Source organism: Ctenocephalides felis, unplaced genomic scaffold, assembly GCF_003426905.1.
Source record: "Ctenocephalides felis isolate EL2017-DRISC unplaced genomic scaffold, ASM342690v1 CF-g0.4_SCAFFOLD_01170, whole genome shotgun sequence".
NCBI classification, from domain to species: domain Eukaryota; kingdom Metazoa; phylum Arthropoda; class Insecta; order Siphonaptera; family Pulicidae; genus Ctenocephalides; species Ctenocephalides felis.
Window position 1 is genome coordinate 57,352,826 of NW_020537324.1, and position 17,098 is coordinate 57,369,923.

General features: G+C 29.1%; 2 protein-coding genes across 4 annotated transcripts; one reads left to right on the top strand and one right to left on the bottom strand.

Annotated features, from left to right (window-relative positions):
- Positions 1–14,279: 14,279 nt before the first annotated feature.
- Positions 14,280–15,346, top strand: LOC113368339 (probable RNA methyltransferase CG11342). Its single transcript, XM_026609888.1, has one exon. The coding sequence runs from the start codon at positions 14,586–14,588 to the stop codon at positions 15,318–15,320; it is 735 nt and encodes a 244-aa protein (XP_026465673.1). The 5' UTR covers positions 14,280–14,585; the 3' UTR covers positions 15,321–15,346.
- A 93-nt stretch (positions 15,347–15,439) lies between these two features.
- LOC113368340 (chromatin complexes subunit BAP18-like) lies at positions 15,440–16,987 on the bottom strand. Of its 3 annotated transcripts, none has more exons than XM_026609890.1 (5): positions 16,833–16,987; positions 16,463–16,554; positions 16,297–16,395; positions 15,795–15,924; positions 15,440–15,725 (listed from the first exon to the last, which is right to left on the bottom strand). In XM_026609890.1, the coding sequence occupies exons 1-5, from the start codon at positions 16,848–16,850 to the stop codon at positions 15,618–15,620; spliced, it is 447 nt and encodes a 148-aa protein (XP_026465675.1). In that variant the 5' UTR covers positions 16,851–16,987; the 3' UTR covers positions 15,440–15,617. The 3 variants fall into 3 exon arrangements, with proteins under 3 accessions (XP_026465675.1, XP_026465674.1, XP_026465676.1); XM_026609889.1 differs by lacking the exon at positions 16,833–16,987 and adding an exon at positions 16,721–16,818; XM_026609891.1 differs by lacking the exons at positions 16,297–16,395; positions 16,833–16,987 and adding an exon at positions 16,721–16,818.
- Between the last annotated feature and the right edge of the window lie 111 nt (positions 16,988–17,098).

Below are 17,098 nucleotides of genomic sequence, written 5' to 3' on the forward strand. Positions count from 1 at the left end.
ATGAAACATGACTACAAATTTTACTCTTCATAATAGTTACTTTTGTAACTAATTTAGTATAAAATATGTTTGTAGGCAGCAAACATTTGAAATATGAATTTTGTCCAAAATGTGTATTAAAATAAGATTTTGGTACATCAAATAAATAATTTATCAGTGATTTGCATATGCTAGAATGTGAATCAGGTTTCTTAAAATATTTCCAACTTTTTTCAACTATCGCCCGTGATAGTCGATAAAGAAACTAAATTCAAAGTAAATAAAAAGTTATCGTTCGAAAATATTTCCATTCCTCTTGCAGCAAACAGGCGTTATAGCATAAAGCGCGAGAGCTCAAGAACAGATCTGCATGGATAAAGTACAACTTTGATTTCAAATTGGAAATATATCCCGTGCAAGAGTAGGCGACGGTTACAGAGTCACGGAGAGCGGTTATATTATATTCGTCGAGCGACTGTCGCTTGTCTGCGGACATATTTATTGCTTCGCGGCGCTAACGCGATTTTTATTCCGGCGCGAGTCTGGCCACGACCGATACTGATACGTTTAGGAAAATTGTCTTCCATAAGTCAAAAATGTTTCAAAATCATACATCAAATTTTTCCAATGCCTATTTATCGATAGCCATTATATAATTCTAAATACTTTATTTCACTTCTGAATGCTTGTTAATGACTAGGGTAGAACGGAAGGTCTGTCACCACCAGTACCTCAAAAATAGGTAAGGTCAGGAATTTTTTAACAACAATATTTGGGAGTAGGGAGTATTACAAAGTAGGGAGAAAAGATGTATAACCCAGTCATCCACCTTGATTACGATGTTCCTATCGCAAGATAAACGACAATGTTTGAAAATCTATAACAAATGTATTTTGTTTCGTTCTCAGTTTTTTTGGTTGTGAGCACTGTTGTTTATTTTCTGAGATCTTAATATAATTTTTAAGTGAACGTTATTTGTTTTATAAGACGTAGTATTTGTTAACTTTAACTTATATTTAACAGTTTTTTATATAACTTTTATGAAAACTTACACGTGGGAGAGGTAAAGAGGACCAACTATATTGTTATTTTTAATAACATTTGTCGAAGGTAGTGGGAAAAAGGTGTATAATCAGCCATCCACCTTGATTACGATGTTGCTATCGGGAGAAAAATGGCAATGTTTGACAATCCATAACAAAAGTATTTTGTTTCGTTGTTAGTTTTTTTTTAGTTGTGAGCACTATTGTTTAGTTTACAAGACCTTAATTTATGTTTTAAGTAAACGTTATTTATTTGTTTTTTGAGACATATTTTTTGTTAACTTTAACTTATATTCAACAGTTTTTTTATATAACTTTTATAAAAACTTACACGTGGGAAAGATAAAGTGGACCAACCATATTGTTATTTTTAATAATAATTGTCGAAGGTAGTGGAAAAAAGGTGTATAATCAGCCATCCACCTTGATTACGATGTTGCTATCGGGATAAAAATGGCATTGATCCATAACAAAAGTATTTTGTTTCGTTATTAGTTTTTTTAGTTGTGAGCACTATTGTTTAGTTTACGAGACCTTAATATATGTTTTAAGTAAACGTTATTTATTTGTTTTATAAGTCGCATTGTTTGTTAACTTTAACTTATATTCAACAGTTTTTTTATATAACTTTTATAAAAACTTACACGTTGAAGAAGTAAAGAGGACTAACTATAACTTTACCCTGGTAGAAGTGTAAACAATAATGAACAGTAAATAAAAATGTTAATTATATTAAAAATAGGAATTTTAAAAGAGATGAGTTAAATGAATAATTATTCCAACTAATTCCAATTGTTAATTATTTAAAAATTGTAATACATATTGTAATTAAAAAAAAATCCAACTCTGCTGATAAATACTTCTGATGAAATACCAGATCAAAGTTTATATACAGTGTTATCTCCGTAAAAAATGTACCCATGAAATTTAAAACACATTTTACAGTAATGAAATAGCTGGAAGTTTACTGAACATAGTCAGATAGTAGGGAAAGTTATAGTAATCGCGTAATTAATTTCCAGTAGGGTAAGTTATCTTAAGGTTATATATTTTTGCTTTTCAAAGGTTTCTTAACATTTTGGCATACCTTAGAACAAATGGATGCATGTATGTGTGTGTGTGTGCGTGTTTGTGAGTTTGTGTGTGTCCGGATACTGAATTTCGTCCAATTTGAAATGTTCATAAAACATTTTATTTGTATTGATAAAATGAAGAAGTGATAAAATATTTGGGAAGTCAGGTCTAGCGGTTTCGGAGATCCAAAAAAAAGTAAAAAAATTGTAAAATTTGGCGGTCGAAAATGATCATAAAGCATATGCACATTAAATTATCAAATGTTTTAAATAATAAAAACAAATTTTGTTTACGTTTTTATGGGTTACGTAGCAATGTTTATCCGTAAGAATGCAACACGGCGCTTACGCGCTACTTTATTTAAATGAAATGAAAAGAAGATAAATATTTTCAAAATATTTCACAATATAAAAATAAATCATTTATTATTTAAAGGGAAATAGATTGAATCAATCAGCAATCTGGTCATCTGGTGATTCAATAGGAACCGTCCTAGTTTGCTGATTGAACTATTTTTAATTAACATTCAATCTATTTCCTCTTTTATTATAAAAATAAATCAAATTTCACAAAAAAATCAATTTTATTTTTCAAAAATTTTACAACTTTCAAAAATCTAACATTTTCAAAGTTTGAAAAATATGTAATTATTGGTACGAGATTTTCCAGCAGTTTGCTTTAAAGCAAGATGTCATGCACCACTAGTTTTTTTATCACTTCAAATAAAACACTAATAAAAATTTGTTCCCTAATCTCATTCTTCTTAGAGCAATAATATTTTCCGCAAAAATGTTTTGTATATATGTATTTTAATATATACGATTTATATTGCAGTAAAGAGGTTAAAAATAGTTTGTTCACACCTCGATCTTTTGCAAATTCAATAAACAAACTTTCGAGCATGCAACCGCAGATTAAATTTCCTAATAACGCGACACCGAATCAAGCACGGTTCGGAAAAGTAACTCGAGGCGCGCCGCTGCCTTTATGGGTGCATCGGAAGCTACGTCAAAAGCAGAGGAACACAGAGACACTCTAAGAAAATCTACGAACGATTTGCGCCACATATCATTAAACAAAAGACTTGAATCGCTCCGGCTAACCACCGGGATGCGTTAAAGGTATCTTGGGTTCCAAGAGCACAATTTGCTTTGATCGCTGCTCTGACTGAAACGAAGTACACGAGTACTTTGATTTTGAAGATGCGAAACGCAGATTTACAGGTGTCTGATGGTACAATGATGAGCCGCGTAATATAAAACATTTTTGAGAATTGTAACGTTCCCAAAATTCAAATAATGTCGAGATTATTCTGTAATAAACTCGTATTTGTATTTGTGGAAAGATTGCAGTGAATTCGAGATAATAATACTAAAGTACTTATTAATATACTAGTGAATGGGAGATTCAAATGTTTGTTTATTATTTAAAAAAATATCATAGACGCCAAAAATTAGCCCGCTCAAAATGTAAGAATGTATATAAATTCAAACAAATATAGGATGTTGCGGGGCTTGAAGGTCCGCTTGTAGAAAGGTCCACCACCATTATCTCGAAAACAAGTAAATTAAGGTATTTCTTAACGGTACTTTTTTAATGTATATGGCAAACGATGTATAACCAGACACCATCTTAATTTTTATGATGACGCTATCGGTAGATAGACGGCAATGTTTGAAAATACATTACAAAAGTATTTTCTTTAGTTGTTAGTTCCTTGGTTGTGAGCACTGTTGATTTGTTTACTAGACCTTAATATAATTTTTAGGTATACAATATTTAAATGTTTCAAAATTTTAAGTTTCAACGTTTCAAAGATTCAACAATTCTATTTATATAACGCTTATAAAATTTTGTCGGTGGCTAAAACATGTTGGCGGGGTAAAAAGGACCATCTAAAACTTTACCCTGCCAAAGGTAAAAACAATAGTAAATGAAAAAGTAAATTGAGTTAAAATAGGCAATTTTACGATATATAAATTAAATAAATAATATTCCACATCTGTTGATGAATATTTCGGACAAAATACCGAAAGATCAATGTTGTATACAGTGTAATCTTTATAAAAAATGTGCTCTTCAAATTTACACATACATACACATACACATACATTAATTATATTTAAATGCTTGAAATGTAAATATAAGTGAAAAAATAGGATCTCTAAATAATATTCGTTCAATATCTAGTCTTCACCAAAACATGATCGGTAAAGTTGGAGAAACGTAAAACGCAACGGTTGTGTATTGTCCTGAACACTCGAATCCCATCAATATTTGATTACAACAGCAATTCCGTTGTATAGTATTCGAATAATGGTCAATTCAGATCTACATCCGTTCACTAAAACAGTTAGTCTCACATCACAATCATACTTCATATTATTTCACTATACTCCAAAATATTCTAATATTAGCAATAAATGAATAGTATTGATTTATTCAGTAGCTTTTTATATGTAACAGTCAAGTATCAATTTTCTGTTAAATACTACGTGCTAATACCATAATTTGATTCATCATTGAAGATGCTACATATTTATGATATTTTTATGTATAAATAGATTTTGGAGTCCCATAATAATTTTATATTTTTATAAAACTTGTAATTATGAAATTGTTTTATATTAGAGATGCATATGAGTACATATATATATATATATATATATATATATATATATGTATATATATATATATACATATACATATGTGTGTACATATATAATACACGAATCTTGTATAAATAGTAGTAAGAATTGTCATATCATTATGAGGATCATATATAATCATTCATTATATATAAAAGTATTGCTATAGGAAAGTTTCTGGTCTCATTCGAATACATTATATTGGAAATTACCAGAAACCGACATAAAATATACATATACTAGCTGACCCGGCAGATGGTGTCCTTTACACACGTCACAATTCAACAATGTTACATGTTTATTACTCCAAATTCAAGATATATCAGTATTTAAATTAAAATTTTATGTAAATTTAATTTTCTAGAACAGCCAGAGATTAATATTTAATCTCTGGCATATAATAGTTTCTAAATTACATTTTTCTTGCTCATAAAGTATCCTATATCATCATTTAAGTTCAAATTCTAAATGAGTGACAGTCTCATCTGCTAAATAACGATAAGTTGTTTTTTGGCATATTTTACCCTTTTTTACATTATTACGGTATCTTTTTTACTTCATTGTCACTATTTTATTTGCGTTGACAAACTGTGAAATGTTTCATCAAAATTTGAATTATCTTTTAGGAGTAATTGCGTAACAACACACTCAATGCTTGATTGCATGTATGACATAGTTCAGTATTTGAAATTGCTCACATCCTCTATCAGAACACACGCTTTTGCGCAAGTCTCGAAAACAATAAGGTGCGCATAATTCATAACCGCATAATCATAACTTGGCCTCGCATTGGTCACCCACTCAGTACCGCCCATATCATCGCCCCTTGACATGATAACTTCATATCTCATAATTCATAGCCAACCCTGGGAGCATTGCTACGGATTTTGCAGCTCTGCCATTGGTCGCCTGTATGAAAATTAATAAGCGCGGGCTCTACGTGGCACGTAGCTCGTAGCTTAGCCGTACAAGTAGCGTTGCGCAAGTTGAGCTCCGCGTCTTGCCCCGGTGTGTCGCGAGTTATTAAGGCGCCCGGATTGGACGTCTGTATGTTGATATAATATCATAACACGATCCCATTGGCTTGAACTGATGCAACGTGGGGCTGTATATCACCCAACACCCACGTGAACGCAGGGGTCTGATGTAAGAATTACGGTCGGCCACCCGCGCGGCTACGGAGATATTGATATAGATATATGTATGCGATGCTTTGTGGGTGGCGGCGCGCAATGGTTTTGAGGAGGGTGGCAGCGACGCAGCAACTGGATCAATAATAATACACTGTTATATTACGTGTAAAGGCAGTTGAGAGTGGCGGAAAACACGTCGTGGCAAATATTATTTATGATGAAATCATAAAATTATGATTATTGACGCAGGAGCGATATTGTAATTCACACAATTTAAGTATTCTAATACCTACTTATTATTAGCAATTAAATAAAGAATAGGTATGCATTGTAAATATCATCTTGAACTTGATGTTGAATTTACAGGTCAGGATACATTAATATAATTGTTTAAAATTCTTATTAGTTCATTTGTTATCCATATGTTTCGGTTACCATCCTAGACTTCATTCACTGCAAATGAACTATGGGGTCTAAAAAATAACTTTTTTTGACTATTTTATAAAAAAACTAATTAATATTTTCTGAAATTTTGTTTTTTAATTCAAAGTACAATCTTTCTAGTTAATAATGGAGAATAATTTTAATCAAATAGTCATGCAGTAGTTACAAACATTTTAATCAACAGCAAGAAGACAAACTTTAGATTTCGGGTCCTATGATATATAATAAATAAAACTAAGAAATGAAACATTAACGTGTAACAATTTATGTAAATACTGATCAATTTAAGTATTTTCTAATCTGCACCATTTTAATGGTGTATATATAATACTATTACAGTTAAAAAGCATTCAAATAAAAAATGTAAAGAAGTTGAAAATGAAAATATTTTATGGCTAAATTTTATACTATTTTTAATTATTTATAACAGTATTTCAAAACTATTTTTAATTTATATCATTATTCAATTTGTATTATCGTTATATAGCCAACTGATTTTACGTAAAATAGATCAACAAGAACATTTTAGCTCGGTAAATAAGATAAAGCAGTATAAGGCATAAATTTATATTCAACAGATGAATTGAATTTGTCTTATTATGTAGAAATTTTACATAAAATTTATTTTACGTGGAATATACCTACAAGAAAATTTTAGCACCGCAAAGAGGAAAATGCAGCATGAATCTCTTAGAGATCGATGATGATTGGGATATTTCACTCGCTGATGCTTCTAATACAGCATAACCATCAACGTAAATCTGCTATATACTATAATAATAATTATAGGTAGCAAACCTGCATTTTTGTTAAGGTTTATAATTATAGGCGTAAGAAAGCAACGCGTAATCGGATACTGCTAGTAATTTTCCATAAATGAGTTTTAATCCAAATTCTTCAAAATGCCTAGCTCAAATAAAAAGTATAGATCAAAATTAAAGGCATTAAGAGGCCTTCTAAAACTTTGGCAATTATCTATATATAAAATTTAATGTATGTTATATGCATTCATACATACAATGGTTGTGAAAATTTGGGAAACTGTTAGGTATATCCCGAAATAGGTTTTCGCTTTATTGGAACCAAGTAGTAGAGGTTGACTAGGGGTTCTATTTTCTTAATTTTTGTGTGTCAAATTCTATATTTTTGGCTTTTTATTATGCGTATATGAGAAATACAAATAACCCTGAATTTCTACCTGCTACCCTATTTTGTTAGAGTTATTATAGTAATTACGTAATTTTTCATCTAGATTTCTGTATATATATACACATACTACAATTTAATATCTAATTAAAAAAATAAAAAAAAAGTTTATAAATTTTTAACAATTTCTCTATGTCAATATTCTTCCACGGCCCCAAAGAAAAACAAAGCAGCCCGTGTCAGCGCAACATTGTCGCGTTTTCGTACACGTAGGAATGACGAGCGGGCGGCAGATATCGACGGCTGCCCTTCGGTCAGTGGCCCTCCCTGCTTGCGTTCCAACTCACTCGCTCCCCCATAACTCGGCTCTCATAGAGCTTCAAATCACGTATAACTCGATGGCCAGTTCTCGTCTCTTTCACATGTGCTCTTGCTCTCATATTTGCCACCCTGGGTGTAGAACAGCACTTCTCAAAATATTTCACACATTGAATAGATACTTGGTAGAAATTTCAAAATTCTAAACTAGTTGAACATAGCATATTGCCTTAAGGCTTAATATAATAATCAGAATTTATTTAATTTATTATTATAGAAATAGCTGATGCACATTGGTAGTTGATCTTGAGATCTTGATCGTTGAAGTTCATGCGGTATTTTCTTGTTTACAGGGCTGAAAATTTATTTTGATGTATTCTACGTAAAATAAGTAACATAATCAACTTAATTCAAAAGAATTGAGATTCAGCTGTCTGAATCAAATGTTATTTCGAAAAAAATATTTTCGTTTCATATAAAAGACAATCAATACGATTTACAATTGATGCCTTGCATACATACTAATAATATTTATAATTGCATAAATTAAATCAATTTTTTCAACAGTTTTTATTTTATTTTGGGTACTAAAGATGAATTTTATTTAAGTGAGGACGTCTACTGTAGTAAGTAATCTATATTTATTCAGTAAACCTATATTTGCACAAAAGGCATAGATTCTGATTAGAATCGCTTAAGCACTTGGCGCAATTCAAAACTTTTGCTAATTTTTATAATTCAACAGCTTATCGTAAGCCTATAATATTTTAGTATTCTATTTCAGGCTAAGAAATCTAGCGTCATACAAAGTTTCATCAAAATTGTAAAAAAAAAATCAACATTCGAGTACGAAAAGCTGATCAACGCGATTTCCAACCAATATTTTCGAGCAATTTTGAGTTTTAAAATCGGTCCATGATTGTGGTCTAAAACGTGGTCTAAAAGTCTAAAACTGCTAATTACAAAGAAACGGCTTGGCCGATCATTGCGCAAGACTGATAAACACTTTTTCTTATTGAGTTACATCGAATATCAAATTATTGAAATCAGTGCAATCGTTTCTGAGAAAATTTCGATGAAAGTTCAAAAATCGACTCACATACACAAACACACATACATATATTTTCCAAATTTGGTCTTATTTGATGCAGAATGACGACAAGAAAACACAAAGTTGGCTAATCGACTTTTTTTTGAAAGCGTAAACTTCTCCTTCGGGAAGTTAATAATGTATACTGTTGTTGCAAATTATCCCATAATCAACAGTTTTTCAAGAACAATGTTCTTGCTTTTGTTTTTTTACGGATATTTATTTTTCACTAATAATTGTGGACTCGTCCTTAGGTAATTGGTTAGAGCTGTGAAATTTGAATTAAAGGTTCCAGATTCGATATCCGTCTCGAGCAAACTGAGTTCAAGCAGTTGTGGCATAGGTTTGAAAATATTGCAATTAATAGCAATGTGTTTTCAAGTGCAAATACCCCTTGGCCGGCATTGCTGCATCAATGAAAAATTCATTACTATTACAGAAATTGCAATAATGAACAATTTATCATACAGAGACGGGACAACTGTATGGGGGTTGAGTTTTATGAAACCCACGAGATTAGTTTAGTCAAATTATCAAAATAGTCTAAAAAACCCTTAAGTTATGATTTTTATTGAAATCATAAAAACAAAAAACTTAATTCTAAAATATCAAATGAAACATTGGACCCCAAAATCACGGTTTGTGACTATTATAACTAGTTGTAAATTTCTGTGACAAGAATAGCTAATTATACAGCATTTGAAAATTATGTCGTTATTCACAAATTTGAGTTTACAAATGCGAACATGAGATCATAGATATAGTATCCGACCACTTCTCTTACATAAAAGTGTTCAATGTCCATAAAATAATTAATAATAATAATTTTATAAAAATTATTGGATAAGTTTAAACTTTGACAATTTACACAAAAGGCATAGATTCTGACTAGAATCTATGTGAGTGAGTTTTCATAATTCAACCGCTTATAAACATATGGAAATAATTTATATTTTCTTGTGTTCATCAAAACATTATTCACACATTGCGACAAAACAATAAAATTTGAAGATTACGAAACTACGATTTTTAAACGCACATTCTCGTAAAACTCTTCATCCCTTTTATTATAAAAATGATAAAAATATATATATTTTCTTATGTTCATTAGAACATTATTTACACATTCGCGAAGAAACAATGAAATTTTAAGATCACGAAACTACGGCTTTCAAACGCACACCCTCGTAAAACTCCTCATCCCTTTCTTTCGTTTCTTGCCTCATACGGCGATGTCCATTGTTCACCCACCCGCAATCCCAACAACAGGCGGGCGCCGCGCTCCTGCTCTGGCCTGCGTTCCCTCTCAGGTGTAAGCGCCAGGCTCCGGTGTCTTTGTATTTTCTGGCTTTGTCTAGAGAGGGTGAGATTTCATATAGGTGTGTCTGTTTGTGTACAAACAGGGTCCGATATGATACTCCTTGATAACTTTGTCTTTGTAATCAATATAGAAACCTTAGCCAACACTCTACTGGCAAGTCACATCACTACTTTGATCCGTGCAAGTATGATTAGGTACTGACCATTTTGGTTATATTCAAAAGATTTGAATTGATTACGACAAATTTGAAAAAATATTATTTTACTCTCTTAGTATATCACAACTTTGTATAAAATTTTCAAATTCTATGACATAATAAATTTAATGCTTGATTTGGTATTTCGTATCAGTATTGAACTATAAAAATGATCTAATTTTAAAATCGTATATATTTTTAATTTCGTGCTTTTTATACATATATTCATGTCCGTATACCTATAGCTCAATAGAGGCCGAAGCCGGATCGAGAGTGTTCCATGACAAAATGGTTAAACGCGTTGCCTTGTGTGAACAATCTGATATCGTGCAGTAGTAATGTCCATTATTTTTTAGGTGAAAATATAGATGAAAAATATAATTCTAATTGAAAATAGCCCGATTTAGGTCACTGCAGTGTAAAATAGCAATGGAAAAATTCTCACACCATTCTGCGCTGAATCGAGTTGGAGTTTAACTCAAATCAAGATTACATTATTTTTATAAAATTTTTACAACTTTTTATTATTTTTGCATTAAAAATCTTGTAATTGTAGAATTCTCTATATGGATTTGTTTCTCGCCCTATTCTTACATACAGTTTCTGTTCATTTTACAATTGCTATATGATCTTCTATAATGTATCTTGATTGCTATTTTAAGGAAATAAAAAATAAACTTATTATCTATTCATAAAGCTTATGAATGCAGTTAATTGTAAAAACGAAATTAAACTGAAAAATCTATAAAATATCCTTTTTGTTAGTGTCACTACTAGTAGCTAGAGACGTCAATTGCAGATATTGCAAGCTGCAGATAGCTCAATAAATTAATTAATAACCTCAGTAAAAGAATAAGTCGTCAAAACTTTTCGCCTAGACCTCAAACTAAAACAGAAGATGCAAAAGACAACAGAATGGATCAAATTTGCCAGTAATAATCATCAAATTTTGATGGGTAAATACAGGTAAAAATACATATTACAAAACTTAGTATTTTGAGAAATTCAAGCATTAAGTATTTGACCGTATTTTAAAATACTAAAAAGTAGTTCCTCATATTCAAAGTTTATTATTTTGATAATAATGAAATAACTCTACTATAATTGCACCTGTGTATGATTTCAATTAACATTTCTGCTGCTGTATATAATTGGCTAAAATATAATTGAATAATTATGAATGAAAAGGGTATCAATAGAGCTTTATTCGACAAAAAAATATTTTTTATTAACCTTTATCTTCATAATATAATTTTCAGATATTGAGAGTAATAAATGAAATTTTATTTAAGAGATACTTTAAGGCAAATATTTTAATTTTGGAAATGTCTATACCTCTTGATGTAAATAGCAGACCAGGCAGCAAACCTGTGGCAGACGGTACCAGTTCGTGCATAGCATAACTTTTCCAGCCGAATTAACCGCATTATCTCTATTCACATTGTCAACCCTTTCCTTCGAGATTTTCCATTAGAAAACCCCATACACTGTTGTATTCTATATTAAAGAATATTAATAAAAATATAAAATAATAAATATGATATAGCACTGTAATGTTGCCTTGATTGTTCAAACAATTTTAGTTTTAGCTTACGAAATAAAAATTATTTTGAAGAGGTGCATTAACAACTGAACATGATGAATTAATGTACACTTTGTTTGGCATCTGATATTTGTTTTGCAACTCATAAGGAATAATTGGAATTGAAAATTAATGAAATAAAGGAAACAAATAGATAAAAAATATATTTTTAAAATGTCGTTATTTTACGAATAGCGACAAAATAAATATATTTTGGTAGATATTTTCATCCACCAGGTTTAAACACACATTTAAATTTTTTCGAAATAGTGATGACGCTTTCAAAATTTCTATATATTTATCTAATTTCAAATATTTTGCCATATTAAGAATTATGTCATTTTTAGGATTTTAATTCATTGCTCGAAATTGCTCATTAATGAAAAAGTATTTTACTATTTTACAAGCGTAATTGAATGCACCAACTTCTGATGAAACATGCCAATATACTTTGATGCATTTTTTTTAATGATGGCTGCTCAAATTTGACCAATTTTAAAAATTTTGAATTTATAGTTCAACAAAAAGTCTTAATTCGTAAAAACTTGAAGCAACTGCAGTATTTTTACTGAAGTCTTAGATATGTTACAATTCATAAAAATTAATCACACTGATCGAAAAATGGTCATAATTTTACCAAAGCTCTAGGTTGCACTTAAAAGCTCATAATTTCCAAACAACATGAAATATTTTTTCTAATTTTTCTCAGGGCAGTTTGGGTTTCATGTCAAGGTCTGGGAAACCCTGTATTTTTAATAAATGAATTTTATATCTACCAAATTAGATTTATATGCAAAACTTTGTCGATGAATTAATTCGACATGAATCTAGAATTATTATTGAATCTTTATTGCTTTTTTTACAGATTTTTAAATCAATTCTTCGTTCATTTGTAATCTTTGATTTTCAAATAAAGGACCAAAAATCTTTTTAAAATGATAGTTTTCAGAATAGGTTGAAAAAATTTTGAAAACTTAATGACATAATATCTAAGGAAAATTATTTCAACTCAGCTTAAAATTTATGAAATATTCTGAAATATTTTTGCATCTATTTGCAAATAGAATCATCATGATGATTCAACCCTTTCTAATTATGAAGTATATTTGCTTAATGGGTCTTATTAAGCATTCGAAACACGTACTGGGTGATAATGCGCGGTTATTTTCAAGAAGGAAAATAGTATTAAATGTATACTGCAGGCACAATGAGAACAATATTAAATTATTTTCCTTGAATTTCATGTGTTTCATGAATAAATTTTGTACAAAGATTCGATTGAACATTCCATTTGTTTGTAAAGGAATAGAATTATAATAGACTTATAAAGTTGCGTTCATTTATAATATGCAAATTTATCAAGTATCTACAATATGAAAATTAGGTATTTCAATCAATATTTCGAATATTAAAGCATTAATGGTGGTATAAATAATTAAAGTTTAAAGAAAGCTCATCATGTTACCAGAAATGCAGTTAATTAGTAACCGAATAAGATTGAAAAATTATGAAATTAGGCAATAATGAATCATTTTCAATGTTTTTTTTGAGTTAGAGAAAATATCCAGTACCACTATACAGTGCTATATGCTAATGAGCTTTCGTTAACATAAATTGCCAATTAAAAGTAAACTTCTATAGTATACAGTAAAATTAAAAGAAAATTAGCGACCAACAAATATTTAGATAAATAACTTACTTAAAAATAACTTACAATTTGCGTTTAATCATTCCAAATTTATATTTTAATACTATTTATAACAAAATGAACAAGAGTAATAAAATTATTGATGCACACATTTGTGCCTATTATACATTATTTATGATCTAATTTCAACTTTAATATTGCAGATTTGTAAAAATATATATTTTGATATGTAATATATTGTTGTTACCTTTGAAAACCCGCAGATTTAATTTGAATCCGAATACGAATCTGATTTTAACTGACCAACTAACTTTGCTGCTAGATGATCCAATTATCATTGTTTTGTTTAAAAGTACATATTTTTATTACGGTATGAATTTTATTAATACATTCAATGATTTATTAAAATTTATATATATAAAGTTTCACTTATGAGGATAAATATTTTTTTTGTTCATCATATGCATATTAATTTTGTGTAATGTCTGTTGTAATTCAGATACTTCATCAATTAGTATATTGTTACAAAATATAATATTAATTAAATACATATTTAAATAAATGATTATTTTTATATTTTTTCAAATTTTGCGCCAAATATTTCTAAAGCATTCTAACCTAAAATTCAAGAACTTCCATTTCAAACGTCAACGTGGTTTTAAATGTCAAATTATCCTGGCTCGGTCGGTGCTTAAGTAATTCATTAGAAATTTATAATTTTATCATTAATTGAAAATTTCAAAAATGACAAGTGAATAAGCATATAATCAAACGTCTTCTTGGAGGCTATTCAATAACTATTCAAAAAAAAAAAAGTGGTTATTATAAGAGACTGCTTCTTTATAACAAGTCTTGTAAAAACCTTATAATAAAGATATAACTTATGAAATCGATTGTGGCTTAACACAAATGCAAAACCATATATTTAATAAAATAATCTGTTTATAAACCACAATTCCAAATATGAATGAAGAAAGATCTCCTTCAGATACAGTATCTGATATAAGCTTTAGAGGTTCTGATCCTGGTGCAGTAAAATATGGCAATTTTATTAATTACTACCAATTCCATCCACCCGAAAAAAGAATACAAACACTTCCAACTGAAATATGGAGCAATATGCAAGATGAAAATTGTCATGTTCTAGACATCGGATGTAATGCCGGGAACTTAACTCAATCAATTTATAGTTTTCTGAATAAACAAGCACCAAAAACCAACTACAAGTTATATGGCATTGATATAGATCCACTTTTAGTAGAAAGAGCTATTTTACACAATGATTTTAAAAGCAATGTTTTTTATAATTGCCTTAATATAATGAATGAAAAGGATCGATTGTCAATATTTAATTTTTTACCTAGCAATAAAGTCAAATACAATTATGTATTTTGTTTTTCGGTTTTAATGTGGATACACCTCAACAATGGCGATGAAGGTTTAATTGACTGTCTGAAATATTTATGCAATATGACGGATGTGTTAATAATAGAATTGCAACCATGGAAGTGCTATAAAAATGCAGTAAGGCGAATGCAAAAATCGAATGATGACTTTGCTCTTTATAAATCATTGAAGATAAGAAACAATGTTGAAGATGAAATTGTAAGACTAATTCAAGAACAAGGATTTATAAAAATATTTGAATCATTTAGCAAAGAATGGAATAGAAAAATAATTATATTTAAGGCGAAGTGATATACTTGCATTATACAAGTTAGAATACAAACATATAATTTATATTAAATATAAGTACTATTTTTAATGAAACAAAAAGATATAATTTTATAAAAAATAAATTTATAAAAACTTGGGTTTTAATATATAATCATCTACTTATTAATTCCTTCCAATAGGTTGCAAAAATTTTTCCTTTTTTTGTTTGAATACAAAACTGTGAATATTAAACCAAAATAATAAAAACAAATTCAGTAAGAAAGTTCATATAAATTTTTGTCATAATTATGGTATATTAAATTATAATTATAATTAAACTCAGCCTGTTACTTCTTCTGTTGTATTCTCGAATTCTAATTTAACATCAGTATGTATTCCTTCAACATCTACTTCACTCTCTTGTGCATTGAGCATATTAAGAGTAACCTAGAAAAACAGTAATTGTTCATAAATTATTTATATAGCGTTTGTTAATTTAAAGAACTATTTTTATACCTCAGATGATTTTCCCATCACACTTTGACTTTGAGAATTATTTGCTTGCGATTGGGAATTTGAATTTTGTCGCACAGGAATACCAGCATCTTCAAAAGCTTTTTTCTTTAAAGTACTTCTAATTTGTGATCTGCAAAAATTAAGAAATATGTATTGTATTTGATTGAAATTGTTTATAAGGTTTAGTAGGATGAAGAAATTATTATGCTATCTTTTAGTTTCAAATAAACTAAATGATAATTAAGCAAAATAAAGTATATGTGCACTGTAATCAAATTATGACATAATACATTATCGTATTTATATGTGATATTTTAACATAGGCTATTAATGTTTGTATTAATGTACAAATTAAGGTATTATTGAAGAAAAAACATTTATAGTGATGAATGCTAACTTTACATTGAATTACATTATACATGTGCACAACATACTATATTTATTAGAGAAAATTGAAAGTACTAGAACAAAAAAACAAATACGTTCATTAAAAAAGACTTACACAGTTCTAGATTTGATGTGTTGACTTATAACTGTTAGCTCATCTTTAAATCGGACTATTGTTGACCGAAGCATCTCAATTTCTTCATCTGTCCACTTACTGTACAAGATTTTTGATAATATTGTATAATGAATAATATTAATGAAGATGAATAAATAATGCTTACCCCGCAGGTGAATCAGAGGTTGGATGTAACTGCATAGTTAACTCACCCAATTTGGTGAATGCCGACCCAGCAGCTGTAAATATTTCGCCAACCTGAAAAAGAAGTTGTTAATAAATATTCATTTAAAGTTAAGTATAAAATTATACCAGACTTCATAATAATATAATATCATATAACATGTAAATAAGATTTATATGTTATATGATATTATAGGTTAACAATAACAATTGCACAGAATATTAAAACATCATCTAGTACATAATAAAATACTAATATTGTTTCATATTTCGTCAGCCAATAGATCATCAAGGAATGATATTAATTATTGATATAAGAGTAATCACTAAAGATATTTTACAAATGCAAATACCTTAGTTGCAGAATTCATTACGAAGAAATGATTCACACAAATTCTTAAAACTATTGCATAAATTATTTATTACTTATATGATATGTAAAAATATTATATTCGTATAGTATTTATAATAAAAGATAATATAATCAAACTATTATATGATGTTTTGTGTGTTTATATCTGCAATAAAAATGGCCAGTTTTTTTTGACAACGCCAATTCTCGTGTCAACTTCAGGTTGCTAGGATATTTATTTCAATCTGGCAACATTGTAGTTCATCG

What these genes read in the sequence shown, in the direction of transcription:
- LOC113368340 (XM_026609889.1), bottom strand. Translation starts at nt 16,768, where the DNA reads ATGATCTATTGGCTGACGAAATATGAAACAATATTAGTATTTTATTAT. An exon ending in CAATATTAGTATTTTATTAT is followed by an intron (nt 16,555 to 16,720) that starts GTACTAGATGAT and finishes CTTCTTTTTCAG; the next exon opens with GTTGGCGAAATATTTACAGC. An exon ending in ACCTCTGATTCACCTGCGGG is followed by an intron (nt 16,396 to 16,462) that starts GTAAGCATTATT and finishes AATCTTGTACAG; the next exon opens with TAAGTGGACAGATGAAGAAA.
- LOC113368339 (XM_026609888.1), top strand. Translation starts at nt 14,586, where the DNA reads ATGAATGAAGAAAGATCTCCTTCAGATACAGTATCTGATATAAGCTTT.